This window comes from Sylvia atricapilla, chromosome 2 (assembly GCF_009819655.1).
Source record: "Sylvia atricapilla isolate bSylAtr1 chromosome 2, bSylAtr1.pri, whole genome shotgun sequence".
In the NCBI taxonomy this organism is placed as follows: domain Eukaryota; kingdom Metazoa; phylum Chordata; class Aves; order Passeriformes; family Sylviidae; genus Sylvia; species Sylvia atricapilla.
The window spans coordinates 64,478,988-64,497,028 of record NC_089141.1 but is presented as its reverse complement, the minus strand read 5'-3'; the positions used below and the strand labels follow the sequence as shown (position 1 = coordinate 64,497,028).

The following is an 18,041-nucleotide window of genomic DNA, read 5'->3' as shown; positions in this document are numbered from 1 at the left end:
TTAAATATGCATTTTAATAATCTGTAAAGATTTTTTTAAAGCTACTTTTTTATGACTGTGAATGCAGAACAAGTTTTAAAATCATGTGTATCTACACCTTTGTCCTGTGGGCAAAAATAAATACTTCTGCAAAGTGAAGAAAGGATTGTAGAGTTTCTTTTTAGTAGCCTTAAGGAAGGATTGAGTCTGATAGAAGTCAGCATATCTGTGCATTCTCTTTAGCACCTCAGAACTGAAAGAAGTAATTGAACAATACAGGTATTAAAGAAATGTCTTTATTCTGTTTCACTATTCAATTTACAATTAGACATGTTAAAGGACTCTCGTTAAAACTACTGATATTAATTTAATGTAAACAATGACTGTTTTGTGCAATGTATGCCAACCAATGCATTAAGAACAACTATAGAAACAGAATGGTCAAGTGATTTCCATGGTAATTTGCACAGCAGGTTTCTTCTACAAATCAGTTGTACATACATAATAAAAAAATAGGTATGTCTTGATAAAATAAATATTTCCTATCTAACTGAAGACTACAAAACAGGACAAAAAAATACAGGCAATCCAGATGGGGGCATCCTTAATCACCTCTCACATTCACCCACTTCTGCTCTATTTTTTTCTTACCTTCAAGAAAATGCTAACACAGAATTAAATACTTTCGGGATTGCTTTTTTTACTTGCGAATACTTCAAAAGTCTCTGATCATTGAACATATTACAAAAACAATCAAAAATTTAGTTAAAAAGTAAAACCAAATCTTAATTACACATGTAACTCAGAAAAATTCAGAAACAGATCATAATTTGGGCTACCCTGCTTAACGTTAATTTTACATTACTATTTTAGTAATCACAATTGCAAAAATAAATCCTTTATACAGTCCTTTCAAACTGATTGTTAAAATTATCATGAGAAACAGAAATGACACAAGGTCATATGTAACTCTTAAGTCTCACACAGGTTGCATCCTGCTTTGAGTGACAAAACACAGAAGCTAAAGTTTAAAAATTCTGAAGGCCCTATTCTATAAAATTTGTATCCCAGAAGTCCGAGTTTGTTTTCTACTTTTAACAAAATCCATCCCTTAAGAGTTATCACTTCCGTGTATTTCCAGCTTCTAGTAGGGCACTGTTTGAAGATCATGAAATAGCTAATTCCATTACTGTCAATCCCACATGCAGTACAGAAATAGTGATTACATTGCTACAGAAGTAAAAATAATGCACGTCATGTTTGTTCATGTTAATCATGTTTTCATTTCTAAACATTATTTTTGCAATGTGAGAACTACAATCAGGTGATGCAAACAGACATTTCCCTTTTTCTTAAATACGCTTTTCAGAAAGCCTTCACTAGGAAATTATTAATGAAAGTATTTCAAGAACTGTTCTATTCAAACAACACACGTCTCAGGTCTTACACACTGATTTTAATGCCAAGAGATTCTGTTCACACCTCCTCTTTTGAGATTTTTCTTTTAATGCTGTTTTGCCATCAAATTTAGATCTGACCAATAAGTTTCAGGCCTAGTGTGCCAATAGCTGCTCATCAGCCACCATCTGTCACTTTGGTACAAGCTTTTCTGTGGGTTGTGGAATAGAACAGAAAGCAGAACTTCCATCCAGTATCCTGGGACATCCTTGCTATGGAAAGAGAGGAAGACTGCTTCACTTGCAACACTTGTTAAAAAGGACTTCTCTTTTTCATTAATCCAACAAAGTTTACCAGAGCTCTATACAGAGCCCAGAAATAGCAGTGCATCTCTCTTCGTTCTCTCTTGGTCACTAGGGCCACAACATTACATTTTTCCCCCTATTCACATTTATAAATTGCAGAAGGTTCTTTTAAACAAATACAAGCAAATTCAACCAAATCTGATTTGATTTCACAAAGGGAGTTCTGGGCTTCTGACCCCCCCCAATCCATCATTTTAATTCATTGATGGTTTTCTTGAAAGGATCAAAGGTTTGCTTGTATTAATGCTTTTGGTAATAAATAGCATGCAAAAGTTAATTATATTTTTAGATTTATCTAAATATTCTGGTAATTTCTGTAAGCAACATAATACTAGGAATTAAACATAAGACTGAAGTAAAAGTAATGGTTTACTTTTACAGAGGGAGGCTGCACCATTTTCTTAGCGGTATACTGAGACCAATGAATCTTATTGCCCCTTCTTAGGTTCCTTTCAAAGAGTACCAGAGTATCAATTTGGACACAAGTGTTCTCCAGAGACACTTGGCAGTGTCAGGTGATCAAGTTTAGTACTAATACAATTACCCAAGCAACGACACTATCTTTTAAAGTAACTAATAATACATTTCACTTAAGTACTTGGTAAACCTAACTGACATCATAGATTTCTGTCAAACCAAGGAAAAAGCTGCTCAGAGAATTGCTAAACAGCTTCTTTTGACATAAAGCTCATTTTATATTTCTAAGAGAACTAAACTTGGTGTTTGCTCTTATCTCACCCCAAGCAGGTCACTTTTGTCCAGTGACTTACTCTTGGTACTAGTGGTAGTATTTATGAAGCCACACAATATATCTGGCTGGAGAAAAGCAATCCAAAACCAGACTAATACCCCTTTCAATTTTTCTTTCCCACAAAGAAGAAATGTCCCTCTTGCCTTTAGGAGGGACAAATCTTAAATTGTAGGTGATTTTGCAATTATACTGCTTCCTATGCAAGTTATCCTAGGCTCATGGAATCCACCCTAGTCATAGAAGGAATACAATTCAGAAAAAAACCCTGTTATTTCTCTGTAACAAATTTAGAGACCTTAATTTTCAGAAAGGATCACTTAATGACACTAATAAATTTCTTAGTAAGACCTGAAAAATCCCACATTAAAAACTCCCTTAGTATATACCAACAGCTTATTACATGTGCATTACAAAAGCAAAATACTATGTATAATCCAGGTAATTGAGGTCATATGTATAAAAATTAGAAACCGGAGTTTAAGTTCTCCATCAGAAAACTACATACCACTTTTGTGAAATCCCTGAATTTGATTTTCATTTTTATGTTTCCAAGCAGAAACGTTGCAAGTTGCATTTTGACCAAATACTGTGCTGTGTGGTTTGGTTTTTTGAAAGCAGGATTGCTTCTCTGGAGATTTTGTTCTCAGCAACTGATTGTCCTTATGGCTTAAAACAGAACACTCCTAGGTGAACAAGAAAAAGTTAGTTATAAAACCATTTTGACAGAAATTCCCCAAAAGAAACAAGATCCAAGCTTACTATCTGCAAATTTCAAGTATAGTAAGTACCTTAAGTACCAACTCTACCTTTCTGAAATGAGAAAGAAATGAAGTAACATGTTTTCTCTACAAAGATCTTTGAAACGTGCTGTCTGCAAAAACGACCTCATTTCAAGGGCTCACATGAATGTCTGAATGAGCCAGACTTGAATTTTTCAGCCAGCAATGTCTGTGCTTTTTGCTTTTCATTCCCTGGGGATTCTTAGTTGTAGTATCTGAATGAAGCACTTAATGCCTTCACACTTTACTCCTAATCAAAAATGCAAAATTTGGTTTAGTCAGGACCCAGCAGTTCAAAGACTAACAGTGGGAAAAGGCAGCTGTGTGACACTGGCAAGTCCCTCTAGAGGAAGGGTTTGATACCAGACAATTGATTCTGGTAAGTACATGCACACATAAAATCCACATCCAACAGGGTCACTGAGGCAGGATCTCAGATGAGTATTTTTAGAAGTTAATGACAAAATATCTCTTGCTTTTGTGAGGGCACATTTGTCCTAGTCTTAAAGGAACAGAGTTTAAATTTTGATGTCAGTGGTGTGTAAGACACCATCCGTCTGCACTTCCCCTTGGCAGAGGAGCAGCTTTTAGCATGTCACATCCAGAAATGAAGTCTGGGCTGAATGGGTTTACTTGAGGTTTTTTATAACCTGGTACTAATGGTCAGTGCTGTCTCCCCTTGAAGGACTTGCAAGACATAGCAGAGCATAAACTGCTAAGTTTGTAGCACCATGTGCCCGTAATTACGGAGATGATCTTTGCTCTCTTCTCTAAAGAAACTAGCCTTGCTTCCAGTTCTCTGTCAGAAGCAGAACTCTTTCCTATCAGTGACAAGATTAAGAGGTTAGGAGCTTGGCTAGATATGTACTATCTTTTGTAATGTGTTTTTCAGATAGGGCCTCGAAGAGCTTGTAATTAAAAGACTATACCCCCCACTAAGTCAGCATACCAGGTATGGTCTAGGACTTGACATTAAGTTTATAAAAATTAGCAGCAGTTTTTCCCCAGAAATGCCCTTCTCCACATACACATTTAAAACTTAGCAATAAATGAAGAAATAAGAACAAAAGAACTACAATACTGATATGCAGCCTCACTACACTATTCATGCATATACCTGTTTCCTACAAAATCACCTTTGCTTTTATCATAAAACATATTAAATTTATTGCCAGTTTAAGATATTTGTCCTGCATTTATTCAACATAGTCTCTGAAACAATGCTACATTAACATCTTTATGATCATCTGACAGTCTCTCCCCTCAGGGCCCCTGAAACCAAATAAAATGGGGAATGGATGCTTTAGATGGGAAGCCTATCACTTTTTAACACAATTCCTACCTTTGTTCTAAGCAGCTGAGATTTATTCTGAAACATGACAGTATTCACATCATTTTCTCTGCAACTGTTTTCAGCCCCCACAGTATCCATAATGCTGTTTCCACAAGTCTGTGTATTGTAACCACTGTCCACCTGAAATAAAAAAGCAGGGCTTGAAAAATGTACTGTCATTTAACACAAACAAATCCCTCGGATACCTGAAATGATTTGCATTTGATTAACAGAACTTCAACCAACCAACCAACTATGACCAGTTAATAACAAAAGCAAATTGTAAGCAGGTCTGTCAGCATTAGTTTGGATTTATTTCAATATACTACTGTACACAGCAACACAAAAATAATTATAATTGCTATGCTAACTCCACAGAAAGAGGGGATGGAAGGAAGGGATAAAATACATGATACTGCCTGCATGGCATATCCAGTTACTTCTAGATTAGTATACGTATTCCAAGTTAGGTTGAGCTCAGTTTTACATAGAAACAAAAAAATATATTTTTACCTGAATACTACTGTTATCACAAGGAATTACACTGCTTTCTGCAAGAGGTGACATGCACATCCGAGAGCTTTCAATACTGAAAGTAATGCCTGTCATAAAACTGGTCATTGGTGTATTGCTGCTGCCAATTGTTTCTTTTATCCAAGTGCTTTCCTCTGACACTTCAGCTGCATCAGCCATGTCTACAGTATTACTTTCCTTTAAGCCTTCTATATCCTGAAATGATGACAACCTTTGATGACAACCTTCTGAGTGATCTGGTGCAATAGACACAGTTGCCACCACAAGATGTGTACCATGTCCAAAACTATCACTGTCTTCCTGATGTAAGTTTATTCCATTACCCATTTCTGGGAACCGAGCTTCTGCTGGAGAAGTGTTTTCCTTGTCTTCCTCATCCTCATCATGATTTTCAACTGCAATTGGTATTCTAATAACAGAAGTTTGATACTGGGCAGTTCCTCTACAGGCTCCAAGCCTCATAGGAGAGCAATTTTTAATTGGAGAACAACCATCTATGTAAGGACTTCTTGTACTTGGGGGTGTCATTCTATTTGAGGAAGAAGGAATATCTGGAGAACGAAATGTAAACTTTCTTTGGTCTGAAAAAAAAGACAAAAGTTTAACTCCACCTGATATCTGATAGAAAAACATTGTTCTCAAGGCCCTACAGTCCACTGAATAATTTATAGCCAACTACAGAGTATTTCACTGACTATTGTCTCCCAACCCCACCAAACAAGCAACCCCAAAAACCAAACCTACCACCCACGTATTTCAGCTACCATTGTAAAGCCAAGTTTTTATCCCACCAAATTTATTTTCTATGACATGGTCTGCTATATTGGAGATCTTGTATTTTCAAATGACATTACTATACAGTATTCAAAGAAAAATGGATGAAGGCTGGTTCTAAGGTTTTTTCCTCAACAAACGCCAATACACAATCAATAGGCATTTAAATTTTTGGCAGCAATGAAGATAAAAGAAGTGAGAAAACATCTGTGCAATCTCCAGAGATAATGGTGTAAAATATCATTAATCAAAATGTGTAAAAGTCATGTATAAATATGTCTAATTATGCCAAACGTGCATAATCATTTATAAACAAGGCATTAAGACTTCCCAGGTATGGACACACCATGAAACAGTGATATTTTCTAGAGCAATGAGGACACAATATTTGTGATTTCTTCATTAGTCATTTCATTTCAAATAATCTTCATGATAGCATGATTTGAAAGCTCAAGCTAAACATTCTTTGTGCATTGACAATTAAATACTTGTGGCAGGGCAAAATCAGAATTGTAACTTGACTCAGGCATGTGGCTTTAAAACCCCTCCCACATTAAATTAACCCTTTTAGCTTTTCTTCATTCTAATTAGGTCTGAATGCCTTCTTCCAAAATATTTTGCCTAGCTGATCAGTTGCAAGCATATGATTTTATTGTTTTAAATATTTCACTGCTGAACAGCAAACATAATATGCTTTGTATAGGAGGAGACTGCTGAGCACAGGAACTTATCTCCAAACAGAAAAAGGTTCCACTACGAATTTACAAGTTTTTATAACAAAAATATATTACTCAAGATAGAGTAATACATATACAATTAAACCATACCTGAGAGTGGTGTTTTTCTTATGTGAAAAGCAATTGGTGAAAAAGCAGGAGAACCATTATGTGCAGGAGACCCCTCTGAAAACGGGGGACTGGTTATACTTCCCAGACTATAAGCTCTTGTTCCTCCCTGAATAGGACTTGATGAAAACTGAGCCTTCAGGGAAAAAAAAAAAAAAAAAAAAAAATCAAACCCACAGACATTATTTCCATAATGTAAGCTGAGCTAATATGTATATATAAAATTCTTCTAACTAATACACTTAATATGGCAACACTGGGAAAGACAAATCCTTTGCAATGACAATCTTTAGTTTAGCTTAAATATTCCAATTGCAGCTCTTCACCTAGACCTTATGCCTGCACACAGGGGAAAAGGGCAGTGGACACAGATTGTCATGTAATATCACCTAGGACTATTTCATCCACTACATTTAAGAACTATGAGAAACCTAAATAGCATTAATTCTCTGTGTATCCAGTCAAGTGTTTAGTCTAAATTTCTTACTCATATCACTGCAGATGAAAGTCAGCCACTATTTATATTTTAAAGTAATCCAATCTACCTAATTCAGCAGCAGATACAAAAGTGTTTCTCTAAGAAAAGAGAATGACCTTGCTTAAGAGTATCATGCAAGCAAAACAAAAACACCCCCAACCAAACAACAACAAAAAATCCCCAGATCAAAACCCACCCATCGACCCATCGCTTCTATCACTACAATTATATTGTAGGAATTTTTTACTAGGTTACCCTTTTTTTTTTTAACCTACACTATCCTAGTGTAAGTAGGTTTTTTCCATGCACCAGACAGATGAAAATGTATCACATAAACCACTTTAGCTGTGCTATGGCCACATGGTGATAAGATTCATTTTGTTTAATTTAAAAAATGGACAGTACATTCTATGTTCTCATATGTCTATTACTCTGAAAACTCTGGCCAATGGGAAAGAAAAAGGCATATTTAGCACTGCACTTCAAAGATCCACTAGTCATTTCTTTCACTATAAATGAGTTTAAGAGATTTAAAGGAAATACAATGATATCACATGTTCATATCAACTGGTATTGTAGGCAGCAATTCATGGATTTAGACATGACTTTTGTAGACAGATTTTATGAAACAAAAGAAAAGGTTTTAACATGCTTTCATCAAGTCTTTTGTATGTTTTAATTCCTACTTCCTTTTCATAACAAAATTAAAACATAATTCCCAGTACAAAAGAATAGTAGCATAACAAAATAACATGAAATAGTAAAAAGTCAGTAATATATTCTTTCAAGACTTTTGTGCACATTTTTTTCAGAATTTGGAAAAAAAAGTTATAAAAAACAAAATTTTAGTCTAATAGCTACTCTCTTATAAAATACATCCCACAAAACAGACTACTTACTGAACTAGATGTGTCCAGGGGGCTTCTGCACCGGACTGGAGATAATTCTATTGAACAAAGCACTCCAAGTGGCTGACTACCACATGGACTACACAGAGAAGGGGACAAACACGCAGATACGTTGCCATTTTCTTCTAAAAACAGCTTTCTTCTGAGCGATGAAGAGCTCAGATTTTCCTGAGACTGATCTGCAAATTCATCAGTTCTGAAATAATCACCTACAAATGTGGGGGGGAAAATTGTTTCCAATATGAATGTAGAAAAAAAATACATTCCATTACAGAGACATATATAATTAAATGAAAGCATTTAATCTAATTTACCAATACAGGAACTAATTAATCTGTTTAGGCACCTATCCCAAAGGACAGGTCATGCCTACAAAAAGTCACCTCTGTCTACTAAGGTTAATTCCACTTCTGCCTATCATCCTTTACTATTAAAGTCTGAAAAAAAAAAAAAAAATTGGCCTCTATCTTCTTATTGATTCTTCCCCAGAACTGTATTATTCCTCACATCTGAGCAGTCAAACAGGAATTATTTTACTACCCAAGACTCTTTTTCAGGTCTCCCACATGCTTTGATGGTCTTCATGATACATCCAGAAGCAAACCATGTTAGACTTGAAGAAAGTGCAAGTAGTTAGCTGTTTACAGAAGGAAAGCACAAACTACGACCCAATTAAAATATGCTCGGATTAACCAGATTTTAGGGGTTTTCTCTCGCTCTATTCTAGTTGGATATACCCTCTAGGAGAAATTTTTCATGAACTCACAAACTATGTAACGATGGAAGCATTTGTTAAGACAAAAAACAAAGGCAATAAATATGGTTCTGTTTTGTTGGCCCATAGTCAGGGTTCTGAATTTCACTACTAGGATAGCAACACATGCAGCCAATATACTCTGCGCTGGCTGTACCCACTGTTCCCACCTATGAGCTGTAAGATCAGGCCCTTACAGACCCCTTGAGAAGGTGGCAGTAAATGCTTGATGTAGCACTTACAATGTATCAGACAGTTAATTTGGACTCCTGCCTCCTTCCTCAGCAGTCATGGCTTTTCTGCCACCACACAACTTCTAGTCCCCACCATGGTTTCAGGTACACTAAAGCCAGAGCTCCAGCTCAGCTTTACTCAAGGCAAGGTTGGGCTTTGAGACTCCTGGCCAGCATCTGTAAACCAAACAGCTCTGCTAAGACAAATTACTGCTCTTTTTGGGAGAGGCGCAAGCTATCTTCTGCTTATTACCTTTCAGGCATTCAGAATTGCTAACAAGTTTCATAGAATCATAGAGCATCCTGAGTTGGAAGAGACACACAGGGATCATCAAGCCCAACTTGCAGCCCTGCACACGACCTCCCAAGAGTCACAGCATGTGCCTGAGAGCGTTGTCCAAAGGCTCTTGAATTCTGCCAGCCTGGTGCTGTGACCACTGCCCTGGGGAGCCTCTTAGAGTGACCAAACAGCCTCTGGGTGAAGAAACTTTTCCTGGTATCCAATCTAAACCTGACACAACTTCAGGCCATTCCCTCAGGTCCTGTCACTGGTCACCAGAGAAAAGAGTTCATCAATGTCTGCCCCTTCTCTTTCCCTCTTGAGGAAACTGTAGAAAGCAATGAGGTCTCCCCTCAATCACCTGCTAGCAGAATAGTTCCCAGTTATCCTCCATATCCCTGCTTTTTTATCTTTACATCCACACTCAAATCATATCATTCAAGTCACATGTCCCATGCAACATGTGGTAACTGTCTATTTAGAACACATACTTAAAACCTTGATTCATACATTTCATTTTCAGTATTTCACAAGACAAACCCAGCCATCAACATAAAACCAAGTTTTCTACTTATACATTCATTAGATTTAGATATTGCATGACATACCTAGTACTTTCTCTAAATTAAAATCCACTGGCAAAGACAGTACTGTCTGACAAGCAGCTGCAATGAATAAAACCAACAAAATTAGCTTACAGTGACCTTTTACTAAAGCTGTAGAAATAAAAATTCCCTCTTAAATTACTTTGCAATTGAGCTATTTAAATTACAGTTACAGTAACATAAAGTGTTAATTAAAGTACAATTCTGATTTGACAACACAACATGCAGCACACTAGGCTTAGAGATAAAATCCCAAGCGTTTCAAGAATGCCTCTCTGGGAGCTTTTATGTTAACTGAAAAAAGAGGTCTCTGAAGAAAGGAAGGATTCAAAAGGGAGTGGTAGAAAAATCAAAATACCTTGGGGAAAAACAGTAACTAGTTACCTAAAAGGATGCAGTTTAAAAGATGCATTAAAATTTCTGATATTTATTTGGCATAGAAAATAATCATGATTCTCTAACCCAAAACAATCCAACATACTAAAGGTTTTTGAAAACTGTAATTTACTTGTAAATCTGAAGCTCATATATACTTTTTAATCCAGAAAAAGTACAGAGCTGGAAAAACTGCACTCCACAGTCTACAGGGGACGGTTTTCTTTACTTGAAAAAATACAACAGAATATAATAGAATTAAATTCCTATGAGAAATGGATATTAAAATTAGTAGTACCATACAGTTTAAGAATACCTATTTCTACTGTAACACTAGCAAATAAATAATTCCCTTTTGAAATTTAATAGCCACTAAAAATGTGTTATTTTTCTCGAGAGAGAACCTGTAATTTTTGGCATTGCCTTTTACTCACCATTGCTTTTCCCAGGCTGCAAGCTCAGCTGTCTTCCAATCGGAGAAATGTTATTTATATCTATGGCTGGAAAACATAGAACTTAAATTTAAACATGCACTGCACATAGTTTTGAAATCTAGCAACATCAGGTTAGAATACTTAATACAACCAAACAAAATTTTTGCAGTAATGTTTGGAAGAGATTAGAAAGGAGTACTGAGAAAAGGTTACCATTATAGATTCAAGAGAATTTCAGCATGTTTCTATTCAAAGAAAGGCTTAGTGAAGTAGCATCAACACTGCCCAAAACTTTGCGTCCTCCTGTCTCTATACAACAGAGATTTAAAACTAACTAGTTGATGCTTAGCTAAACAGGCTGTGTTCAAGCAAAACACATTTCTAGGAAGTCATTCAGTCTGGACTGGAGAAAGGTGAAGATACATTTCAACATTTTTATGCAGCTGAAGAACACGTTAGACGATTTTCTTTCACCATTCACTTTACCAGATTTCAGATTATGCCTTATGCTCTCTGCCCTTAAAGTGACCATCTTACAACAGACAATTAAAAATACACTATCCACACGATACATTTCCCTGATAAAAAATTTTAACAGCTTAGCTTTTTCCAAATCCTGCAGAAATCCCCACCTATTTAAAGACTTTCACACCAAACAATACTTTATAGCTCATATTTTTCATCTTGTAATCAATTTGTTCTGTATTCTGCTGGTTATATATAAACTTCAATAAGAGCATTAATAACAAAATCTAACAGTGGCATGAATGAAACCAACTTAGAAAACCCACAACTAGTGGCAGTGAGCTAGCAGGATGACAACAGAAATTTATGCTGCTATTAAGGGTAAAAGAATATAGAATTCCATTTCCAATATGCTTATACTGTGAGGAAAGCAGTTGGATTAAGAGGTTGTGCAAGTACCTGAAGAAAAAAGTGGAGTAGAAGACTTTACTATTACCAGTATCAACACAGTTATAGATACAAAGTTATGTGTGTAAATTAAAATGATTGCAGATAGATTATTAAAGTAGAAGAATTTAAGAACAAAGATCAAGAATAACAAAAAAGAAAAACTGTATTTTTTGAGCCTTTCAATTAATAAATAATTTTAAATAAAGAAAGTACTTGGAGACAACAGCTGATAATCAACTGGTTGTGACATATTTTATCACTGGTTCTTAAAATTTAAATTGAGGTTGGGAAAAAAGCTTATGCTTGATAATTTCTCCAAAAGCTATATATCATTTTGGGTGGACACACAAAAGCAACTTACATTTAGTTGAATTAAACTGAGAAACTTGCTTGCCTTCATGTTCCGTCCAAGGAGAAGGAACTATGAGTTTTTTTGTGAAAAACTGGAGTAGAATAAAAACAAACCATCTCAGCACTTTTTAAAATTTTCAAGTTAAACTTAGACTAGTACCCTGAACAAGGAAAAAAAAAGTAGAACATTTCATTATTTTAGGCCCAAAGAGGTTAAAGAAAAAAAAAATTGAAGACCCTATGTTCTTTATGACTCATAGCACCTCAGATCTTTCAAGTCTGCAGAATGAAAACTATTCACAAGTTGCATTTAACAACAGGTACTCATTTTAAAAATTGAATTGTCACTACTATGTTTCTTGCATAGTAGTTTAAAAATAATTATTTTAAAATTTTCAGTTTGTTAAGTTTTATTTTGACAAGTGAGCTATTTCACAGAAGTGATAGACACTGCAGTAACAGCAAAAGTAATAAACCAAGGCTTTTTGGCAACACTATTAGTGTTAGTGTATTTGGCTAAATTGGTTAGTGGTAAAACACGTTTGAGTACTGGCACTTCAGTCTTTTTCTGTGAACCAGAAACTGTCATCACAGCTGCACTGAGAAATACCCTGATGCTGAGGAAATAAACACTGTGACAAAGCTTTAACAAATATATGGTAAATCCTGTTCTCAAATAAATTCAAGACTCAAAGTAAATGAAAAAACTCAGCTTGAAACGTGCAACTAATAAAGGTATATTTTTTATCGGAGACAGGGTTTCAGTCTGTTCACCTAGATAATCCATTAGGTTATAACTTACAAAGAGGAAAACCCCCTTTTAATGCAAATTTAGAACAACAGAACATCCTAGCTCCTTTATGGAATCAAAACATTTTGTTTGCAGAGACAGAAGCTGATAGACAACGTAAGTCTCTGATAGGCAGGTCTATTTTTTTAATTGAAATAACACTGAAGATTTCTGTAGTGAATATTTTAAACACTTCACTTTTCCTTCTCTGCTAGCCAAATGAACAGCAAAAAATAAAATGAAAAAATGGATGGAAAAATACAAGTCTTCCATCCAACTAAGAAAAAAAAAAATCACAAATTCTCCAGTATTTCAAAAAATGCAGTATCACTCCAACAGTTACTGTAAACCCCCAAATTCTCAATCATTGTTTTTAACCTGAAGTTAACTATAGGAGTTATATTACAGCTACATTACCACTAGCCAAGAAAAATAAAACAAAACAAACAAACAAAAAAAAACAACAAACCAAAACAAACAACAACAACAAAAAAATCTGTTGTTTTGACATACTTGTGTCTGAAAGAAGAGGGGAAGAAAAGAAGCATGGGGATTCCAAATACAACTGCAAAGGGACAAGGGTGCAAAATTACTTTCTTACTGAAATGTAATAGGCCTCTGGGTTTTGAAATCCTGTAAAAGATGTGGATCTTTTCTGTGGACAAATCAATATTTGATAGCACAGAGTTCTATTACCTCCTCAATAGCTTTTTGCCTTCTGTCTTCTGTCTCCTTATCAATTCTAAGTAATAAATGAGAAACAACTCAATTATCAAAACCATCACACAAGTAAAAAAAAATGATGTAAAGTCTAACCATATAATAATTTATAGATGTACAAGAGAAACTTTATAAATTAAATTGCACTAAACCATAAATCTTATGATGTTTTTACTCTTACATGCAATAATCTCATACTATAAATTTAGAAATATAAATGCACTTCTCAATTCAGCTGATTTGAAAAAGATTTGTACCATTTAAAAGTACATAATAGCAAATACTCTGTTTACTCAGCATATCTGGACAAAAACTGAATCATAACTGATCTTCCAAAATAATGTCATATGAATATATTTTACTATTAAAGTTAACATGAGATTAGACTTGCACTATAAAACCAAGCAAACTAAACTGACCTGCAAAGAGTTAAAGGGCAACTGAAAACACTCCTGGAATTTGCAGAAATACCTGACACAGCCCACTTTCCCAGCAGAGTTCTCCCTAGTCAAATACCCAGTCTGCCACACTTTCTTCAGTATCATATTTCAGTTTCCAACAATGAATGTATTTCCTTATGCAGCTTTTAACTTTTAATTTTTAAAAAAGTATTGTAGCTACTTCATGATGTGTGAGATTCTATATTTATATTTCCTCTAACGGTCACCTTCAAGCCTGACTTTCAGTTACCACAATGTAATTTACTGTAAAATTTTTTGAAGCTTATAAATGTTCATCGTTTTAGCTGAATCACCCAATGCTTCCATTCACAGTTCATATACCTGAATTACCCTTGAATAATTTTAGAAATCAATCAGATTTTATTAGATACACAAGCACACATAGATGTGGCCAAATACATAAACTCTCACAGCTCTTTTATGCTTATCCTACTTTGAATACATCTGCAATGTTTGGACATACCACCTTCAATTACATCTGCTTAAGGATGCTGAAGTGACAGATCTATAGAGGAACTTGCAGAGTTATTGTACCAAGAAAACAAACAATCATTTTTATTTGCAAATCTACACATAGCCAAACTAGCCTCTTTCTAGTCACAGCAGATGATTAAAAAAAAAAAAATGAACCACAGTGATTATGAAACAGTGGGACAGACTGGAAGGACCCACTGAGAAAATGCATGTTTGTATCTATATCACTCATTATCACTGGCATTATCACTCAAGTTATCTCACCCAAGGTTCCAGAAACAATGTAATTAACTCCCTAAAATTATAAGGCTTAAGGCCTTAAAATGTATAAAAAGCATTAGTCTCAAACCTACTGGATACTAGAGGAAGCACAGGAAACATTAAGACCTGGCGATTCAGATACAGCTGGGGACAGTTTTAGTCCTACAGCTTTTACTATTCAAAAAGAGAGATGTAGGTTCAGACATTAAAAACAGTAAGTTACTTCACAGGATTTTTGATGATGAGGGTGTTGAAACACTAGAATGGATTGCTTGGAAAGGTAGTAGATGCCCCATCCCTGGAAACATTCAAGATCAAGGTGGATGGGACTGAGCAACCCAATCTAGACAGGACTGGTTTACCATTCAATTCCTGCAGTGCTTCATACCATGAGGAACAGCTCTTTGTGCAAGTTTCTATCTGAAACATGTACAGGAGAGTCTACAGGATTTACCATTAAGGCCTCCCCTTGGCTACTTTCACCTGGCATGTCATTCTCTACCACCTGCATGTAAAATGATCCCTCAATATAAGTTCCAAACACCCAGATGTTTCACCCAGCCGTTTTCCTCATGCAGGTTATTTTCAGAGGAAGAAATAAAGCTAAGGTCCTAAAACTACTTCAACTAGCACTGGTGCCCTCTCCTTCACATTAAGTCTAATCTATACCTTTGAAAGGGAGTACTGGGGCTTCCCCATCTGCTTTTCCCATGTCTACCCTTCAGCAGGAGCCCCAGAGACCAAAGGAGCTTCACTATGGAGCATTCTGAGAAGATAAACTGTGCTGTAACAAGGAGCAGAAGAGGGAGCCCTGGTAACGATCACTGGCAAGACATTTTCTTGCTTCCACTAAACGCTTCTATCTAGTGTCTTCCAATTGCAATCAGAGTGGATCAGCAGCCCTTAATATTAAAAGGAAGCAACACAGAGATAGCCTCATCTAAATATTATATCCACATAATGTAAAAAAATGTGTTAAAAGATTTGAATAAAAAAGGTTTTAATTTTAGGCTGAAATGTTAATAAAGCAAAAGAACAAGTGTTCTAGTATTAAAGCTAAGTTAGCTGCATAGAAATAGAGTGTAAGTTACCCAGCATGGCTCAAATACATTCCTTGGCGTCGAATGTCTTCAGAGTCTATTTCCACAGGATTTATTAGAGCAAGCTGATCAATAGACCATCTGAATTTTCCTGGTGTCTAAAAAAAGAAACAGGCATCTTAATGCTTAATATTCTAAAAATAAAAATAAAACCACAGGACAAATCTCAACAAAACAATATAATCACAGCTTCCATATAGTTTCCGTCAAAAACAATCAGAAGTATTTCTATTTATATGATCTAGTCTAAGAAAAAGTAAGTCAGTCAGGCTTCTTATCCTGCTGGTAGTGGTATCACAATAATTTACAAAACAATACTAAGTGGAAGGTTACAGCTGATATTTATAAACTGAGATGTGAGTTTCTTCTCAGTTTCTAAGGACACATCAGTTTCTAAGGACACATCTATAACTTGGGATGAACTTATATTGCGTCTTGATTGCCACAATCCAGACTGTGGTTCCATGAAAACCCAGCATCCTAAACCAAGTTATCCAAATAATACAGCTATCTTCCTTTCATTTCCCATTTCTAAGAAGACCAGAGCTGCAACACCACGTGCATCCTGTAATATCTGCCTCATAAATGCCATACATGGGGGACAACAAAACCCAACTCAGAATAAAGCAGCTTCAACCCCTTTATTTAACAATTATAAAGTACCACTTAAATTTATTTGGCAAATTATCTACCCAGTGAGTCTTTTTAGTTTCATTAGCAGTTTCATCTCTACGGCTTATCAGAAAATAATTTCAACTGCAAACCACTATGCAATTGGCAACTAAAAAAAAAAAAAAGTTATAGATTAACAAAATCATTTACCTGAATAAACAAACAGCTCACAACTGAAGTGCAATTAAGGTTTATTTGCAGGCAGCCTATTGAGCATTTAAGTAGAAACTGGTTTTCTCTACTTTAAGTAGGACCAGAGTACCACACCCAACAACTGGTCTTTATCTACTTTCTACTGGCTTTGGCACTCAATTGCAAATAATTAAAGACAATGTAAATTTAAGAAGGGAGGAAGATTAAGTGGCAATATTAGTATTTAAAAGCAACATAGTCCTGTAGAGAAGAAACTCCAAATGCCACCAAAATTCTTTAGCTCAGTACACGTGTTAAAGTACACTAAATAAAATACCCTTTTAAATGCATTTGAAAATATTAGCACTGTATCTGCACAGTTACACAAGAAATAAGATCTTACAGATGAGGATTTCGTTGACTTTAAGACCAAAGGACTAGAAACAATCTGCTCCTGAAGAGTATAATAATCACTGGGACTTTCAAAAGGATTCAGGATTGTGACTCGTCCTGGAGTTTCTGGTGTTATCTGCATTTTAGCTTCTTCTGTATCACCCATAACACTAGCCTATACCTGAAAAAAAGGGAGAGCAAAATTAAGGAAAACAATGAAATCACACTTTTGACATTTCAGGGCCACACTGAAAGGTTCGGGAAAAGAGAATTAATAATTTTAAGGCACCAGCAACATTTCAAAAATGAAGTTAGCTATGGCTTGGACCTAACGACATAGAATTGATAAATAAGGCTGGTACGCAGAATTACAAACAGAAACTATGAAAACGAGTTAAGGAAGAACTTGAAGAGGAGGATTAAGAAAAAACAAACACCCAAACAAGGACAAAGCAACAAGCAAGTAAGACAAAAATCCAAGAAACAAAAAAACCCCGGCTAAGCACCAGAGAGACCAAACGGCCGCCCTGCCGGCACAGGGGCCGGCCCGGCTGCGGGCGGGGACACCGATAACGCCGCGGGCCGGTCCCGCTCCGCCCGGCGCTCAAACCGCCCGCCCTCCGCCCCAACGGGCCGGGGGCTCCGGCAGGAGGGCACGTCCCGGGCCCCGGCCGCTCCCGCGCCTCCGGCCGCAAAGGGGACGGGAACCCCGGGGGAAGCAGCCCCGCTGAGCCCCTTCTCACACTTCTCCCCGGGACGGTGCCACCGCGCCGAGCCGCTCGCCGCTCTCCCAAGCCCCGCCGCCGAGGTGGCGATGCCGGGAATGCCGGGTGAGCCGGGAATGCCGAGGATACGGCCACGGCCACCTGCCGCCGTTATCCGACCGCCGCACCGCTCCCGCCCCCGCCGCGCCGGGCGGCCCTTTAACCAGCCCCGCCCCCTTCTGC

At 36.5% G+C, this 18,041-nt stretch overlaps 1 protein-coding gene across 2 annotated transcripts; it reads right to left on the bottom strand.

The window, feature by feature from the left end:
• Window positions 1–146: 146 nt before the first annotated feature.
• Window positions 147–18,023, bottom strand: BORA (BORA aurora kinase A activator). 2 transcript variants are annotated; one of them, XM_066313382.1, is made up of 13 exons: window positions 17,961–18,023; window positions 17,105–17,275; window positions 15,889–15,995; window positions 13,578–13,623; window positions 12,102–12,183; window positions 10,826–10,891; window positions 10,020–10,076; window positions 8,136–8,353; window positions 6,741–6,894; window positions 5,119–5,720; window positions 4,615–4,746; window positions 2,999–3,176; window positions 147–232 (listed from the first exon to the last, which is right to left on the bottom strand). In XM_066313382.1, exons 2-13 carry the CDS (start codon window positions 17,258–17,260, stop codon window positions 219–221), a joined length of 1,812 nt encoding a protein of 603 aa, XP_066169479.1. In that variant the 5' UTR covers window positions 17,261–17,275; window positions 17,961–18,023; the 3' UTR covers window positions 147–218. The 2 variants fall into 2 exon arrangements, with proteins under 2 accessions (XP_066169479.1, XP_066169478.1); XM_066313381.1 differs by having other exon boundaries at window positions 17,838–17,984.
• Window positions 18,024–18,041: the final 18 nt, after the last annotated feature.